The 19281-nt window shown below is 38.6% G+C and overlaps 1 protein-coding gene across 1 annotated transcript in view; it reads left to right on the top strand.

Annotated features, from left to right (window-relative positions):
- Positions 1 to 19281, top strand: part of Dpp10 (dipeptidyl peptidase like 10) — a 717576-nt gene that overhangs the window by 168958 nt on the left and 529337 nt on the right. Inside the window, exon 3 of the mRNA XM_038349339.1 lies at positions 9678 to 9773. Within this exon, the coding sequence (XP_038205267.1) occupies positions 9678 to 9773 (96 nt within the window). The remainder of the gene's footprint in view (positions 1 to 9677; positions 9774 to 19281) is intronic.

Genomic DNA, 19281 nt, shown 5'->3' on the forward strand with positions numbered 1-19281 from the left:
GTGGCTATACCAGATTGCACTTTTACCTGGAATGAGTAGTGTTCCTTCCCCATATACTACACACCAGCATTTATTGTCATTGTGTGGTATTTTGTTTTGTTTCTTTTTTGCTTTATCTTTGCCCTTCTGCCTGTGGTGAAATAAAATTACATCATAGTTTTAATTTGTATTTTCCTGGTGGATAAGGATATGGAACATAAAAAGAAAAAATTCTTAAGTGTATATATTTCATCTTCTGAGAATGATCTATTTAGGTCCATGTCTCATTTTTAATTGTGTTGTTTATTTACTTGTTTATGTGTATGTATGTGTATGCACAGGGGTAGTCTGTGTGCTTTAGTGCTTTGCGAAGGTCTAAAAACAAAGAAAAACATTGTGAAGTTAGTTTGCTCCTTCTACCTTTCCCCGAGTTTCAAGAGTGGAACTTAGGTCACTAGGCTTGCAGAGCAATGGACATTACCTGCTGAGCCATTTTGATGGTCTCGTTTGTTTTCTAATAAATTAGGTTGCTGTGCCCAAGTTGAGACCCCCAGAGAGACACCACTGGAATCCAGTCAAGTCCAGAAGCAAAAGCAAGGTTTATTCTTTCCAGCCAGGCTGGGAGCTCGTCTACTACATACAATGCAGCTCAGTAGGAGGAACTCCCGTTTCTCATTTGGGATTGACATATATAGGCAAAAACCACAAGCCAGGTTTATTTAGGGTCAAGGGAGTTGGTCTTGTTAAATGAAGGGTGCAGGCTACTTCTGCATACCCTCTTCCTCCTTTAAGCAGATACTTCCACTTCTCTACATGCTCCCTGCCCTCTCCTGAGCAATTACTTCTGTTTCTGTCTAGACCATAAAGCTAGGTGTTGACAGGTGGCAATATCTTGGAACATGTTACGGTTTTTACTTGAACTCAGTGTCCTAATCAGCTGTTGATTTTGCAAAGTTTTTAAAATTTTCCATGTCCTTAGAAGCTAACATTTAGGACCATTTGTGGAGCTACCAAGATGGCTCATCAGGTAAAAGCATCTGTTTTCAAACAGAATGATCTGAGTTCTAACCTCAGGATTGAAATGGTGAAGGTAAAGAGAAGAATTGAGGCCTATAACAGTCTTCTGACCTCCAGTCATGAACTATAGCAGGCAAAACCCACAATGCATATATGTATTCACACACATAAAAATAAAATCAAGCCGGGCGGTGGTGGCGCATGCCTTTAATCCCAGCACTCGGGAGGCAGAGGCAGGCAGATCTCTGTGAGTTCGAGGCCAGCCTGGTCTACAAGAGCTAGGTCCAGGACAGGCTAAAAAAAAGCTGCAGAGAAACCCTGTCTCGAAAAACCAAAATAAATAAATAAATAAATAAAAATAAAAATAAAAAAATAAAATAAAATGCAATAAAAATTTAAGAAAATAATTTTTGGTCCAAAATTTTTCCAATTTTGTAACTTTTGACAGCAGTTTGTCTGCAGGGTAGCATTTCATTCCATAGTGAAAGAAGATGGCACAATAAAAACAAAGAAAGAAGATGAAAATTAGGACTTTAGCTGTCATACATAGTATCAGTTAAGGTTGATTGGCCCATGAAAGGCTGTAAAACCACCAAGTATGCTTAAAAACCTGGAATCTAAACTTGATTACTGTGACATGTGCCCTGCACTTTCAGCCAGTTCTATGAAGAGGGAAGAAGCAGGGAGCTTTTCATTTTCACAAGGACTGGAAAGATAGCTCGGTAGGTAGAGGTGCTTTTCGCCAGGACTGACAGCCAGAGTGTGAGTTCCAGATCTCACACACGGTGCAAGGAGAGACTGACTCCACTGAGATGTCCTCTGACTTCCATGTGAGTCTCATGGCATCCTTTCTCCCAATAAAATGATTAAAAATGTAATTACAAAATGTTTTTAAAGGGAAGTACATTGCAGGAGTACGCTGTATCAACACTAAACAAGAGAAAAACATATAGTTATCCTCCTGGATATTGAAAGTAGACAAGATTGCCAAACAAAAGTTGGGAGCACAGGGGTGGGGGTGGGGTGGGGGTAAGGGGAGATGGAGAGAGAGAAGGGAGAAGGGGAGAATTGGGGAGAGCTTGGGGGAATGGGATGGTTGAGATGGAGGCAGGGTAGATATGGGAGCAGGGAAGTATGTATCTTAATTAAGGGAGCCATTTTAGGGTTGGCAAGAGACTTGACTCTAGAGGGGTTCCCAGGTGTCCAAGGAGATGTCCCCAGCTTGTTCCTTGGGCAGCAGAGGAGAGGGTGCCTGAACTGGCCTTATCCCATAGCCACACTGATGAATATCTTGCATATTACCATAGAACCTTTATCTGGCAATGGATGGAGATAAAGACAGAGACCCACATTGGAGCACTGGACTGAGCTCCCAAGGTCCAAATGAAGAGCAGAAGGAGGGAGAACATGAGCAAGGAAGTCAGGACCGCGAGGGGTGCGCCCACACATGAAAACAGTTGGAATGATCTAATGGGAGCTTACCAGGGCCAGCTGGCCTGGGACTGAATGAGCATGTGATCAAACAGGACTCTCTGAATGTGGCTGACAATGAGGGCTGACTGAGAAGCCAAGGACAATGGCACTGGGTTTTGATTCTACTGCATGGACTGGCTTTGTGGGAGCCTAGTCTGTTTGGATGCTCACCTTCCTAGACCTGGATGGAGGGGGGAGGACCTTGGACTTCCCACAGGGCAGGGAACCCTGACTGCTCTTAGGACTGGAGGAGGGGGAGGGGGAGGGGGAGAGAGGAGTGGGAGGTAAATGGGAGGAGGTGGAAATTTTTAATAAATAAAAATTAATTAATTGATTAATTAAAAAATAGGAATGAAGATAATCACAGATAAAACACTAATGCCTAAGCTACAGCAGAAGGCAGTGGAATTGCTAGCTAACTGGAAGACAGATGGAGGGACAATCCCATGCATAAGAAGCAGACTGGCTTTCTTCTATGAAAGGAATTCTGAATAACTTGATTAGATTTTTCCCTTTTATTCATGTTTTAACAGAAAATTATTTCAAATGGGTTTTCAAATTAAAAGAAATATTTCTGAATTACTGATAGCAAGAATAAACCAGATAAAAGTGGCACAATTCTTTCTAGTAAAGAGAGCCGAAGAACTGAAAGTCTATCAATTAGTTTTTTTGTCTATTCAGTACTGACGGATGGAACCCTTTTCTTCTGAGATTATGTACCCAACTAATTTCAAAGGCCGTTTAAGAGCAAGATTGGATTCTGTTTTGGAAGGAAGAACAGAAATACCAATAGCAGTCTATGATCTTAAATAACAGACTAGAGTCTAAGAAAGAACATGGAATGAATTTTTCAATTTTTGTTCTAGTACTGAATTCACATTTCCAAAGAGGAACAATTTAGCTGCTTCTATATCCTGTAGCTATTTGAAAGTTATGAGTCCTTTTTATAGGTCTGTAAATACTGTTATTATTATTACATTCTCCATTTCTCTGGAGTTTGTGGTGTTCATAACGACAGCAAAGTCTTACATGGTTAGGAAATATTAATCACTTTAATAGCAATAGTTACCCTGTGATAGGTTTTCAGCCTGGCATGCATGTATAAGCACAGGTATCCATACACCTAAGTGAGCTAATTTGTTAGTCAGTTTAGAATATCCTGGGACTTAAGAACTCCCACAAGCAGAGAAAACATTCCATTAGGAGAATATTGCTTATATAGCAAGTGACCCGAAGGGAAGGATGTAGGGAGACAGGAAGGAGAAATTGAAGAATGGAGAAAAGAATGGGTAAAGAGAGAAAGAGGAAGAGGAAAGGGACATAGAGGTGAAGGGAAGGTAGGAAGGGGGAGAGGGGGAGAGGTTGGGAACAGGATAGAGTGCCAGAGAGAGTCCCTGATTATCTACCACATTCACTCTGTCCTGCATCACCCTGATGGCTTGTATATCACCAGCTCTAGATGAATCCATGGGTGGTTCTGAATCCTCATGATCCAATCACTGGGTCAAAATACTCAGGAAAATCCCATTTTAAAGAGGAAAGATTTATTTTTCTCACAGATTTAGAGGCCTATAAATGAAGATTCAAGGTGTTTCTGCCTCTTATTTCTGGAGTATTGTAAGAAAATAAGACATGGCAGTTGGGAATGTGTGGTGGGCAGAGTGGCTGCTCACCTTATGGCTGTGGTTTGTGACTTTTCTTAGGGAGGCATGAACAAGCATCTACTCCTCCCAGATACAAAACTAAGACAAATCCAAGTGATTCTATCCAAGTCCAACTTGGAAAACCCATAAATATATTAGTAGTATAGAAGTATGGGTGGCTGCTTATAGGAGCATGGTTGATAGGGCAGTGGTCTATACAAAGCCCATCCCAGCATGTGTGCTGCATCCCCAGAACTTCATGAATAACTTGTAGGTAGCTTCGCAGTTTATAGTCCCTACCGCCTAATAAACTTGGGGGAAGAAGAGAAACTTGGGAGTCTTTTAGCTTTCAGAGGCTTCCGATTTTGCTTGAGTTGTTTACTTGCAAAGTCTTAAAGATCCACGATGTCATGTTTCAGTTTGGAATTCTGTAACCATCAGTGAGCCTTCCTCCAGAATGAAAGTTTCCATTTTGCAGGATATTGTTACAAAACAAACTAGAAGAAAAGAAGGACATAAAAAGAAAGATGGAAGAGCAGAGGGATGAAGATGTCAGGAGGGAGAACATGAGAGGAAGTCAGACGAAGGGGGTAGGAAAAAAGGGAGAAGGAGACAGAGGGAAGAGTAAAAGAAGGTCAGTAGAAAGAGTGGAGGAGATGGGGCTGCAGGAAAGGGGGATATGGCAAAGCATAGGAAAGGGGCAGGGGAAGGAAGGGTGTGAGGGTAAGAGGGGAAGCTGGGGGTAGGATGTGGTCCCTGAGGGAGTTACTGAAGATCTATGTTCTTCAACTCAATCTTACCTCTAAGTGTCCATCACCCTTGATATTCACCTATCGCATTATAATCTCATCACTGCACTAATCCAAGGCTGAGGTCGGAGTCCTCATAATCCAATCCTTTCCCCAAGGTCCTCCTCTGAACTAGGCTGCCCTGGATAGCTCTCTTCCTGCATGTGAACATTAGGACATAGTTTAAATCTAGCCATAGCAGATCCCTTATATTTAAATTCTAAACAGTTCAAGTAAATCATGTTTGAACAAACTTCCCAAGAATGATAAGCCCTACAAGAAGTAAACTTTTAATTTTAGCAAAGTTTTTTTTTTTTTATATTGCAGTAATGTAAAGCCCTCCACTGAAGTTATTAAGGAAGAACCTTTGCATGGCAGCGTGCTATGCAATCTAATCCCAGTTTGCTTTTCCACCACCTCGCAGTGTTTACTTGGAGTGACCTGAATGGCTCTGCTGCAAATTAGCTTTGGAGATAAACTACTGAGACAATCTTTTAAAAAAAATGAAATACTAAACATTTTGCGGTGACTCTCCTCGTGTCTGATTGTCACATGAAGAACTGGGTTTCAATATGCGGGTCTTAGTGTTTCCTGTCTCCTTTTTAAAAGAGTACTCATTTTTGCATTGTGCATACTTGAGTGTGTATGTGTGAGTATTGTTAGAAACAAAGAAAGACCTTGCTTTTGTACAAAAGAACTAATGAAGAAAGTGAAAGTAGCTTACTAAGGCATGCCTTTTTGTAAAAAGGGTGTGCAAAAACCCAACAAGGCAAAAAAAATGTACAAAAAAGGCAATATGAGACAAAATGTCTGCTAAAGTACCACTGAGTTTGTTTGGGGCTGGTCATCTACTGCTAGGTATGGTGTCTACCCTGAAGTGTGATTTGTATGTCCAGTGAGACTCCACCAAAGAAAACTGATGTTTCCCCCCTTTTGGAAGGTATCTATTAAAGGTACCTTTTTTTTTTTTCTCATGGTTTATTTTTTTTTATATTTAAAAATTTCCATCTCCTTCCCCCCTCCTTCCCTCCTCCCCCTTCCCTCCCCTCCTTCTCCCCCTTCCCTCCCCTTCCCTCCACCCATACCTCCCCTCCCTCCCTCTCAAGGCCAAGGAGCCATCAGGGTTCCCCACTCTATGCTAAGTCCAAGGTCCTCCCAACTCCCCCCAGGTCCAGGAAGGTGATCGACCAAGCTGAGAAGGCTCCCACAGAGCCCGTCCATGCAGAAGAATCAGAGCCCAGCGCCATTGTCCTTTGCTTCTCAGTCAGCCCCCGCTGTTGGCCACATTCAGAGAGACGGGTTTGATTACAGATGAGAACCCATGTCTACTCCTCCAACTCAGCACTGGGACGTTCTCTAGCTTAACTTTATATAGGCCCTATGCACACTGTTGCAGTCTCTGTGAGTTCATACATGCATCTATCCTGTTGTGTAATGCATCCCCTCTAGCAATTGCAATCTGTCTACCTTTTCTACATAGCTCTCTGAGTCCGGAGTGAAGGGCTGTTTTAATGAAGACAACCAATTTAGGACTGAGTGCTTCAATAGCCTTCATTCTCTGCACATTGTCTAATTGTAAATCCCTGTGTTACTTCCCATTAACCACAAGTGGAAACTTCTCTAACAATGCTCTAAGGGTGGAGCATAATTTTGTTAGAAGTCATTTTATTGCTACGTTCTTTTAACAGAACAATAGTATTAATATAAAATTTAGCTCCATCTATAAGAGAAGGCTTGTGAACTTGACTTTCTGAGACTGACACAATGTGTTTATTATAATCATCCACAGAGAATACCGGTTGTCAAAGTCAATGAGTGGATGGAGTTAATGAGAGGAAGATATGGGGTCCATGAGACCCTGATGAAGACTCTTCTGCATCTTGACTGCTGGGGGTGATGTCATCAATGGCATAGAGTGAAACACACAAGAAAATGAATACAGGACACATAGTAAAGTGAACAAGGAGCAAGGAACGTACCATATTTTTTCTCTGCTCTTATTTTCCACGAAAGGACAATGCCTGAAGAGTATGCAGGACTTGCATGTGATAGGCTTCCACTAGTATTGTATAAGAAACTACACTTACATAAAAATATACATTAAACACCAGACTGCTAAAACTTTAATAAAGAGAGAATATGAAAAACTATTCAGATATAATATTGCTGAATTTCAGAAAAGTAAAAGGTTTAATTATCCTTAATATTTATCAATAATTTTCCTTTATCTTTCCTACAGGATTTCATATGTATATGCAATTTCTGACAAGTTGTGATACAGTTTCTACTAATCTTATCTATAATAGTCACTTGCATTGGGAAAATTCTGTTTTCAGTAACCTCAAGCTATTAGATGTAAATTTAATATGAAGGTAAACTACATGAGCAATCAAAAATGGAATATTTCAAATGTAAGAAAATATGAGAGTAGTAAGTTATCCCCAGCATCAGTACTGAAAACTTTAACAAGCTTTCAGATGCCGTGTGTGTGTGTGTGTGTGTGTGTGTGAGAGTGTGTGTGTGTGTATAAAGAGAGATAAGGATTCCTAGCTGAGAGGAGTCCAGTATGATGTGATCTGTAGTGTAAACAGACCTGTTTGAAGGGCCTTGAAAGATGGCTCAGTAGTTAAGAGTGCTTGCTGATCTTCCAGGAGACCCAGGTTCCGCTCTTAGTAGCCGCTTGTAACTCCACCTACATCTCATCAAATACCCTCTTCTAGCTTTGTGAACACTTGAACACATGTGCACACTCACACATAAATAGAAATAGCAATATATGTAAAGAAGAGAAGGATATTTTTGGGAATTACAAATGCTTGTTTTGAATATTTGAATAATTATTTATACATAAAACTGTTTAATGTTGTATACTTTTGCTGCAAGGTCAAGTACATACATAAATACGGTTGCACACTTGTGTACATGTGTCTATTCATGTGCATATATTCATCATCCTAAAAGAAATAGTAAGCAAAGCATGTAAAACTTGCTCAGAGGTTGAGTACTTGCCTGTGATGTGAGTATCCCTGGCTCTAACTTTCAGTAACGCAGAAGATAAACTGTGTTGGGTTTTTTAGAAAACTCTAAACTGACTTTGAGAGTATCTGAAGGGTTTAATTTCTTATAGACAAAGGAAATCAATTTGCTCCTGAGGTTTTCTTTGGCATCTTGGGCAAGAAAATCTGTAGGTCTCTCCAAAGCTCCTCAGCATCCTGCATCCTTACTCCCCTCTGACACAGGCTTTGTTTTGTAAATGTAAGATCCTGTCTGAATAGACAAGTCTCCTCTTTCCACAGGTACTTGTTATTTGAAACCTTTTGTCAGAATTCGGAAAGTTCAATGTCTTTAGAGTCATTTTGATTTGTATGTGTTTATGAGTGTATATCACATGTGTGCAAGTGCCCATAGCGGTGAGGAGAGGTCACCAGATACTCTGGCTCTAGAATTACAGGAGGTTTTGAGCTCTCCTATGTGAATGCTAAGAACCAACCTTGGATCTTTTAGAAAAGCAGTAAAGGCTCTTAACTGCTGAGCATTCTCTCTATCCCCAAGAAAGTTCAAATTTTGACCTTTCAGATTCCTCAGTAAACAGTCAGATGATATCTTTTTCTACTACATGCTTTTTACATCTGCATATAGTCATGTCTGGTGCTAAAACAGAAATCAGACACTTCTCACATTTTTAAGAAGTCATCTTGGCAGCCATGGTGTTAGTTAATGAATGCAGTGGACTGTATTTGAAATGAGTGACCGCCCTGTATACTGCAGAGAAGCCACAGCCAGCTCTTGGAACAATAAAGGCTGAACTTTTCAAAGATAAAATCGAGTGAGATTAGTACATATCTTTGACATTTAGTTTTCAGTCAGCGGGAAGGTCATAGCTAAAAGGTCACCGAGAAGAATTCGCTCATTCACAAATAAACAATGCTGTTATTTTGCAAAAAAAGTGACAAATTGTTTTCTATAGACCCATGAATGTAAAGGGGTGTTACAAACACAACTTTTTAATTCAAGCCATAGTCTTCTATTTCTGGGCTTTGAAATATAAAAAGAAAATCAAATCATGCTCCTCTTCCAGGGGTTAATGTGCAATACTTGTTTCCTTTGTAGCTCTTTACTCTTTGAACTTGGTATTCAAGAATATGATTTGCTTAGCACTTGCTAGGTGCTAATTGTGTGGTACAATTTTTCATTCATTCTGTTTATTTAAATTGCCTTGGATTAGAAAGTTCTCTCTTGTCTGTGATGTGTCCCTACCTCTCTCATATTTAGCTTTTTACAAAAGGCTAATTTTCCTGTTAAATAGTGTAAAAAGTGAGGAATAGCTTATGATCAAAGGCACAGAAAGGGGTCTTGCTGAAGAATGCAAAAACAATAGTTCTTCCCTGTTCTTGGGGTCTGCGTGTCAGTGTATTCCTTGGGACAGATCCATTAAATTGGTATCAACTAAAACAATTGCATAATAAAACTCTAAGACTTATTTAAAAATTTGAGACCAGGTGTGGTAGTGCACTCCTAGCATGTTAAAGTGTTGGAGGCCTAGGCAAGATAGTTAGGAATTAAAGGCCAGTCTCCATTTCATAAGACTTTTTCTTGCAAAACAAAGCAAAGCGTCAAGAAACAATCTTTGAGTGTCAAAATCTATTTCAAATGCTCACTTCAGATTGAAGTCTAGTTAATGTGCATTTTGAAGCAAAGTATTTTAAATCTTAAATCTTATTCTTGTAAGAAAAACAACGCAATTAAGTTCCTGACTTTGTATGTCTTTTCTTTTCAGATGAGCTAACAAATTCTTCAGAAACAAGATTGTCACTAGAGGAGCTTTTGGGGAAAGGATTTGGACTTCATAATCCAGAAGCTCGGTGGATCAATGGTAGGTGAAAAACTTTTCAGGTATATTGTTGGTTTTAAATTCTTTTTAACAACAACAAAAAAGTCACTTGAAGTAAGTGTACTGCTGTAATTTTTTAGAGTCACAAATGTGTTATCTAACCGGGTGAGAACTCAGGCTCATCCTAGAGAGAACCAGGATCTCAGCAGTGCATCACTACCTCTACAGCTGTCGTCCTCATCTAAAACTGACTCTAGTGTCTCTACTGTACTTGTCTTTCTTTCTGCCCTAAAAATGAAACTGCTTCAACTTTTCTTAAATCAAAGTTGTATTAAAATAAGAAAATAAAACAAAACCAGTGTGTGGTAACTTGAGTATTTGTTTGTCTTAATGGATGCTAATAAGAGAAGTTACTAGCTAAATTAATCAAGAAAAATAGATTTGTGAAGACAGCAGCAAGTCTACTTTGTGTGTGTGTGATTTGTCTGGCTGTGTGTGCTGAATGTCTCAAGGGGAAAGAGGTAATTGTTGACATTTACTTTCTTTAGATTAATACTTCATTTATTTTCATTTGTATGAAAACATATCATTTGCATAAAAATATGTATCATTTGTATGATAGAGGAAAATTTTGCCATTATTCAGATAAAGTTGATCTTATTAATGATTTATTTCTTCTTGAATGTTTTAACAAACCTTCACAATGGCTATTCTAAATGCTTAGAAATATTTTCATTGAGATGTATATAGACTTTGGGTTTGATTAATTTTGCATTACAATATGATATTTTTACATGCTTTTGCTTTATGATAAAGTCTTAATAATAAGAAATTAACCATTAATTTCTAGACACTATTAAAAGAAGATATCTTAACTCATGAGGGCAAGGGTCAAATCAAACTTGCTTATCTGACATCAACCCAATTCCTCAAAAGAAACTAGAACACGAATGTAACTTTTTAAAAAAATGAATGAATGTCTTTAATTGATACCTACGGCCATTTTTTCCTGAACATATGTCAGTTAATATTAGCTACAATATGACTTGTGAAATGGCATTTTTATTCTAGATAGCGACTACAATGAAGGGATTTTATTAATATATTTTTGCATTTTCCTTTGTAATTGTTCATAAATTTGAGACCAGCTATCTACAGAATTTTGTCTTTTCTCTATGATGGCTTACCTGGTATAGTTTTTTTTATCACAAATGAATATATTTTTAATTTAAATATAGCTAGTAAAATACATTATTATCAAGGGCTGTCCTGATGCACGGGTCTCCTCCTGATCGTTATCCCCAGGATGTGATCATTGTTAATTGTTCACATAATTGTCAACACAGGTTTTCATCAAAGGAACTGATAAAAGGGATGGTTCCAGAGTTCTTTAAACATTAGTAACACTGTAAATTATTAGATTTGAAATGGTGACTCATCCTTCTCTATATATTTACTGTGACTCTGAACCAAATTGTAGACATTGCCAGACTTAGGATGTAAGAAAAAAATCATGGCCTTTAACCCCCTTCTCAGACTAGCTTGTACTGTTTAAACATGCATTCTTCTTTTGTGTACAGTTGATGCTGTGGTATCTATCATAACACCTGAGGAAAACAGACATCTCAGCAAAGAACTGCAGGCTAGACTGAAGTACACTTCAGATTAGGACACAAATATTGCTTTTATACAGCTCAAGGTTTAAAGGCACATATTTGGTGTTAATTGCTTTTTTAAAACAATTTTCTTAACTATCTTGGATTAACTTGATCTTGAGATGGTACATGGGAGTAACGCTGCATGGCTAAACCGCACCTATGACAGTCTAATCCATTAGAGAAATAGTGTCTACACAAGGATTTGCTGTCAAAGTAATCCTTGAAATTGGAATATGCAGAGTCGACGCTCTGAGAGCAGGCAGTCTGTGTAAACAGCACTGAAGATGTTGCCATGTTATCCATAGCTGGAAGACAATGACTGTTTTCAGAGTGGTTGTGTTCCTGGAGTTACTGGGATCAAAGCCTTGGTCCTGACATTTCTGCATAAGCCAGGTTCAGCTACTCAGCCTTAATAATCTGATTGAACAAACTAGGAATAGAAAAAAAAAAAAAAAGAAATTATTCAGTGTGATCACATTGGGAAGAACAGAGAACTCTGGAACTACGCCCACTCCCCAGTCCATCTTTTTGGCCCTCCTGTCAGGATTAGGCTTAAATAATCAGCAAGAGGTATATTTGTAGCTAACAGTACAAGTCGAGGTGTGATCTTACTTATTGTTGTTTCCTCATTGTCTGGGTTCCAGTGTCCCCTGTGAGACTGTAAGAACTGTGTGAAATCCCTTTCCTTTGAGACATAGCTCTCCTCTGTGGTACCAGGCTTCAGCCTTTTACCTCTTTTTCCATGAAGTTCATGAAGAAATTCCAAATATTTTGGCATCCACTGTTTTAAAAATCTGATAGTCAAATGGAGGGACACAAGTACCTCTTTAGAATACTCTTATTCCATTAAAAATAATTTTTCTTTGAAAGTTTTATACATTTGTACAATGCATATTATTTGTGCCCTTTGTCCACTACCCCCTCTGACGCTCACTGGGGTTTGTAGCTCATCTCCCTGACGGATTCCTTCTTAGCAGGGCAGTAACAGTAGGTGGATCTGTGCTTTGTTTAAACTCACTCTTCTTGCTAGCAGTCACTAGATACTTACTTTATTTATATATTCCAAACATACCCAAAATAATTGAGTGGGAGTCACCTTCATGGAGGGGTAACCTTGAACTCCTTGTGAACAATAATATCTGAAAGTGAAAGACAGACTTTCTTTTTACTTTTATAGTTTTCTTAGCATAAAAGTCACCTGAATGAATTCAAGCCCAGCTCATTTTGAAGCTTCATTTAATTCTTGGAGGTCATCGTAGGAACGCTTAATGCATTATCGGTCAAGAGAAGGAGGGTTGCCTAGTTGGCACTGGCACGTGTGTTGTCATTGTCTATGCTGGTTCTCCAATGATGTATATGAGGGTGTCACTGCAGCCTTGGGCGGGTGCTGGTTCATGGTTAGCTAAACAACTGGCTTGCCCCACGTTTTCCTTTGTCCTTGAGATCTCCATATTTATAACATCTTCCTACTTACATCTCCTTGAAGCCTGGAAATCTGTCTGCTTTTAAAATTGTTAATCTCTGCACCTTTATTTGGTAATCAGTTTGAACTCCAGTGAATCTAACAGTGAAAGCCTTCTCTGCACAGCCGTATAATAGATTACATCACACATGCTGCATCTAACAGCCGGTTAACACTAAATTCACACAGAAACATGAGGTTGAATCTAGAAAATTTTCCAGATAGAAGGACAAAAGAAAGCCTGTCTTATTTTATTTTGTAATATGCTAAGTTTGTTCTTTGAAAATTTCGTACAAGTATTCAATGTATTTTGATATTCACCCCACTTTTCCCCTTGCTACCGCCAGAACTCCCCACTGTCTCTGAACCCCTCCCAAATTTGTGTCCTTTTTGTAGTTGTTGCTTTTAACCCACCAAGTACAGTTATGGCTGCTCATATGTTCATAGGTCTGGAGTCGTCTACTAGAGTGTTGTCTATTTACCAAGGGCCACACCCTCACAGAAAGCTGACTTTCCAAGCCCATCAGCCATCAGCTATTCACAGGTCCTCAGCTAGGGTTGGGACTTCAGCTTTTTGAGCTCCTACTGCTTGTGGGGTGAAATGTTGACCGGCTTGATGCTGCACAGGTATTCATTGCAGCAGAGCAGATTTCAACCATCAGGTGTAGAGCTTGCTATCTGCTTTGCCATTTCATTCTGAAAGACCATTCTCTTTTCTAACACACAGACCATACCCATGACTAGTTCACTTATACAGAGCGTTTGCTCCATTCATGAATGTTATGATAATGTCCTAAATTTACCAGGTACATTCATGTGTATATATACAGTCAGTAAAATCGGCATGTCTTTAATGATGTATTTATTAGAAAGTGAGCAACACTGTCAATGTAAAAATGGAATATGAGATAATTTATTCTGGACCCAAGTATGATTGACCATGGCCTGGAAAAACAACTTTAGATCACCCAAATTCCAAATTCCAATGTGGTAACAGTTTGGTTAAGTAAGAGAACGAAGAAAGTTATAAACAAAAGGAGGTACTTTGAAAATATATTGGAGGAAATAGTAAAGGGCAGGTTACAGCAAAACCAGGGGACTCTGACAGGGAGGCCTCAGATGCTGTCTGATGATGTTCTTAGTCTTTGAGTTACAGAGAACTAGGGTTCGTTAAATCATTGCATTTCAAAAGGTTTTATTTATTAGTTATAAGGATGTTATGTCAGACACATAGGTGGATAGAAGTGGCTACTAACAGGGGTGCTGAGGAAAACCCAAGACAAAATGTAATTAGGCTCCCAAACCTACGATATTCTAACCTCTTTACCGTCAGTGAAGACCTCATTAGTTAAGCAGCCTTGCAGACATTTCAAGGTGTGAGGTGACATGTTATTTTCAATAATTTTTATGTACCACACTGACTCCACACAGAGCACAGCTTAAGAGCCTATGCTGTTGCATGGCGAGGGCTTGTGTAGATTATCGTTGTTTCTCTTTCTTTGTTTTCAGTTTTCTTCAAGAAATGTATCTGTGAATATAAGATTTGAAATTAATAATAAAGAAAACTTATCCTCATCTCTCACAGTTTCATGAATCCCCAATCTCCCAACAGTCAACCATCATACACAATCCAACCTCCAGAAAGTAAATGATAAGGTGCTTTTCACATCACATGTCCGTGACATAAATGACTGTATCTGCTCAAAGCTTGCCAACACCCCTTTTCTGGGCCCTCACCCACGCTCTTTCACTATCTGGAATCTTTTCCTAAATCTGCTAGCCTAAGTTGTATGCTGTACAAACAGCTGATATCCATGGCAGCCACTCTTCTCTGTCAGTCATAAGGAACATCTGTCTTAGTTAGCTTCGTAGTCAACTTGACAGAGCCTAGAGTCACCTGAGAAGGGATGTCTCAACTGAGGGCTTGACCAGAGCAGAATGACTTATGGGCATGTCTGTGGAGGATTGTGTTGAATGTTAATTTATGTTGGAGGGTCCAGCTCACGGTGAGTGGCAATATTCCTCAGAGGTGATCCTGGATTGGATAAGAAAGCTAACTAAGAGCCTGTGGGCAGGCTACCAAGCAGCATCCTCTCTAGTTTCTGTTCGTTCTCCTGGCTGTGAGTGAGTTCCCTGGAGAAGAAATGCTTCACAGAAAAGCAATCTGCCTTTTCCTTTGGGTTCTTACCTTGAATGCCTGTCCTGACTTCTCACTGACCTGGGAGCTTAAGCCAAATAAACCCTTTCTGTTGACTGAGGTTTCTGTACTGCCTGGTTTCAGCAGTCATTAAGTCCCCAAGAAATCACACAGAGACCTACATTAATTATAAACTGATTGGCCCAGTATCTCTGGCTCTTATTTATTAATTCTTATAACTTATATTAGTCCATTATTCTTGTCTATGTTAGCCAGGTGGCTCGGCACCTTATTCGGCGAGGCAATCACATCTTCCTTCTTCTGCAGCTGGGTCACGACTGCAGACTGCAGAATCCTTTCCCCAGAATTCTCCTGTTCTCATTTCACTGCCTCTACTGCTTGCATAGTCACTCTGCCTAAACTTCCTGCCTGGCTACCAAAAAAAAAAAAAAAAAAAAACAAAAAAACAAAAAAACAAAAAACAGCATTTTATTAAACAAGTACAAGAAACAAATGTTTACAGAATAAAACTATTGTCCCACAGCACCTCTCCTCTCCTAGGTTTCTTTCAGTTACATGTTTAACACAACAAAAGAAACTAGTACACTCCCCCGTGAAATGCACACACACACACACACATACACACACACACACACACACACACACACACACACACACACACACACTACTCCAGCACTAATGCACTCTATAGCTCAGGTTGGATTTAAACTCATGGTATTACACTTCCTGTCTTAGCCTCTCAGGTACAGGAATTACATGCTTAATCACTATGCCCAATTTCTCTGATACAGAAGTTTTTAATATCTGGAAAGACTGTAGCCTCACAGATTTTTAAATGGGAAGGGCCTGCAATCCTGTCTCTAGAGATGTTCTGGAGATTTGATATTTCTTGATAAATCTCCTTTGCCATTCCTCTCCCAGGATGAAAAAGTCATGGTTATCACTTTTATGAAAAATGAAGGACATTAATCTAAGGAGCACCAATATTATTTACTATGATTAGAGATCTCAGCATTGGGAAAAGCAAGCAAATATATTTATGCTGCTGTTGTTTGTTTATGTTAAATGACATTACCAGGCTCAGACTCTTGTTTGTCACCATAACTTGGTAGAGTTATAGAAGCTGTAGGGCCTTACTGTCCTCCGTTTAACCTCACTTAGTGCTCACTTCAATTTTCTTATCTTTGACCTCTGCTTTTATCTTCTTGAACATTCTTTCACTCTTATTCACAGGTTTAAGTTTAAGCATTTTTATAATACTTTATTCTTTAAGAATTGAACACATGTATGCAAAGCATTATGAGCACATCCATTCACAATTTCACCTCCAGTACCACCTCACTGTAATGTTTAAAATCATCAAATATGCTGACATTCACATAGGGTAGAGGTGTGTTTATATCTTGATGTCTTTGAAGAGGGCTTGGGTTTTATGAAGAGTAATTTATAAAGACAAAAATAGTACACAAACAAACTTATTCATAGGGCTAAGTAATTTTGCAACTATTTACCTGTTAAACAGTTAAAATAATCACTTGGGAAAGACATGACATTAGATAAAAGCTTACAATAAAATATTAATTGAATTCCATATGATTCCATTAACATTTTTTCAAGATAGTTGGAATATGGGGTGGGTTCGTAAACAAATAGTTCTCAAGATAGTTGGGATGTGGGGCAGGTTCTCTGCAAACATCCTTAGGGCAATGACACCTGCTATTTTTTTAGGACAATGGTCCCTGACAAATCTTAGGACAATGGTCACTGACAGTGTATGCTTGATATAGAAAATAAAACCTAAATAAATGAAGGAGTATGGAGGAGACTATGTTCAAAGTACAATAAGAAATAATGCAAACCCTTGTTGAAATACTTAATAGAACTAAAATATTCAAAAGTTATTTGAAGTTTTCTGCCACTTTTTTTCTTAATGGCATCACACTAAAACTTAATGATTCAGTTCTTCATAATTATCAGTAAACTTCAAATTACTATGTTTTGGCTTACACCAGGGGTGCTGACTTTTTGCTACCTTTGCTACCCCGGCAAATTTCCTTCCTACCCCTACCTCCACCCTATTCAAGGGCTATATAAGTGCAGAATGCACTAGGACTCATCTGTGTTTATTTTCTGGCTGCAAATACTGATAAATGTTTGAAAAATATATGCACTGTTTGTATTGACATATGTAAGTCTTCTATAATATCCCCCATTTTAGTCAGTTGGTGACTCTTTTCCCTTCTATCACATAATACTCATTTATTACTCTACATATTCATCAACACAGTGGTACAAAATCAAATTTGTATCTGTTTAAGCATGGGTAGTGCTGGGGTCAACCAATAATTTGTTAATAGATTACTGTCTTTTAAAACTTTAAAAAAATATTAATTGAAAATTGCACTCTTCACAATTACATGCACACTCCTCTCAATTTTGTTCCATACATGTACATATATATTCATGCAAACACTAGGACAGAATATGGTTGATATTAAATACAGCTCAAATAGCATGAGTTGCTGCTTTTATTTATTTTTTTTCATTTTTGTTCATGCCTGTCACATTTTCAATAACTATGCCATTCCTTTTTAACAAACAGAAAGTTACTAAAATCCAAAGACTAATGTAAGTAGATTCATCTAGTCAAAAAAAAATTTTTATCTTATTCATGAGACTTGTTTATCTTAAAAACAGTTAGAGATGAGAGTAAGCATAAGAGCCAAGGACTGACAAGATGGCAGGGTAGGTAAAGATGCTTGCCACCAAGCCTGATAATCTGAGGTCAGTCTCCAGGATCCACATGGTGGAAGGAGAGATCTGACTCTTATAGCTTGTTTTCTGACCTCCACACATGTGCCATGACATGCAGGCACCCACAAATTGACAAATTAAGCATAGTAAAAGTTTTAAAAGAGTGACAGAAGGTGAATTTTTTTGATATGAGAGCCATGGATCCTCTCAGAGGTATGAAAGAGGGTAATAGAAATAAAGTTTCTGCCGTGTAGTACTTCACTGTGTAGATATACCACATTTTCCTTATCCATTCTTTGGTCGAGGGGTATTTAGGTTGTTTCCAGGTACTGGCTATGACAAACAATGCTGCTATGAACATAGTTGAGCATATGTCCTTGTGGTACGATTGAGTATCCTTTGGGTATATACCCAAAAGTGAAAAAATAATAACATCTTGAAATTTGCAGGCAAATGGATGGATCTAGAAAACGTCATACTGAGTGAGGTAACTCAGATCCAGAAAGACAAATATCATATGAACTCATTCATAAGTGGTTTATAGACATTAAAGCAAAGAAAACCAGACTACAATTCACAATCCCAGAAAACTTAGACAACAATGAGTACCCTAAGAGATACGAGGATCTAAACTACATGGGAAGTAGAAAAAGATAAGATCTCCTGAGTAAATTGGGAGCATGGTGACCATGGGGGAGGGCTGAAGGGGAGGGGAAAGGAAAGGAGGGGATCAGAGAAAAATGTAGAGCTCAATAAAATCAAGTAAAAAGAAAAAATAAAGTTTCAAGGCCTAAGAGCTGGCTCAGTAGTTAACAGTTCCTAGAATTCTTGTAACACCCACCCCAGACAGCTTGCAACTGTTTGTAACTAACTTCAGCTCCAGGAAGAGCCAATGCCCTCTTCCAGTTTCCGATTCATGCTCTGCCTTCTTTAACATACCCGGAGAATTATGGAAATGATGTCACCCTCAGCTGCTGAATCACATCTCAGAAAGTTGAAAATCAGGTTAGGGATCTAGTGAACTGTTTTCATGTCTTCCTTTTCTCCTTTGAGTAAGGTGTGGCAGAGTACTTCACTAAGGAAACAAACAAGTTATTAGCAAAAGCAGCAAAGGGCTTGCAAAAGTGCACTAGTTAGCACATTTACACCTCTCAAATGACCAGAAGCGTTTGATTGCTTTATTATTTGTTAAATTCTAGCTTAAACTGCTAGAAATGACAAATACAATCGTCTACTACAGCATCTCACACCCAAGTCATCTTCCTTATTAGCTGCAGAGAGTCAAACTTTTGTTTGAAATTCAAATCTAAATATTTCTCTTAAAGTGAATATTTCAAAGAATCCAGTGTATCTTAAAATAACAATGTTTATACTAAACACGGAGAGAGAATAGGAAAGAATTACTCATAAAATACACTGTTCACATTCAGATTTAAAACAAAAAATTCAGGAAGCAAATACATCTCTGTGTGATTTAGAGGTGAAATTATTGAAGAACTGGAAATCTAAACTTAGCTT

Source organism: Arvicola amphibius, chromosome 12 (genome assembly GCF_903992535.2).
Source record: "Arvicola amphibius chromosome 12, mArvAmp1.2, whole genome shotgun sequence".
In the NCBI taxonomy this organism is placed as follows: domain Eukaryota; kingdom Metazoa; phylum Chordata; class Mammalia; order Rodentia; family Cricetidae; genus Arvicola; species Arvicola amphibius.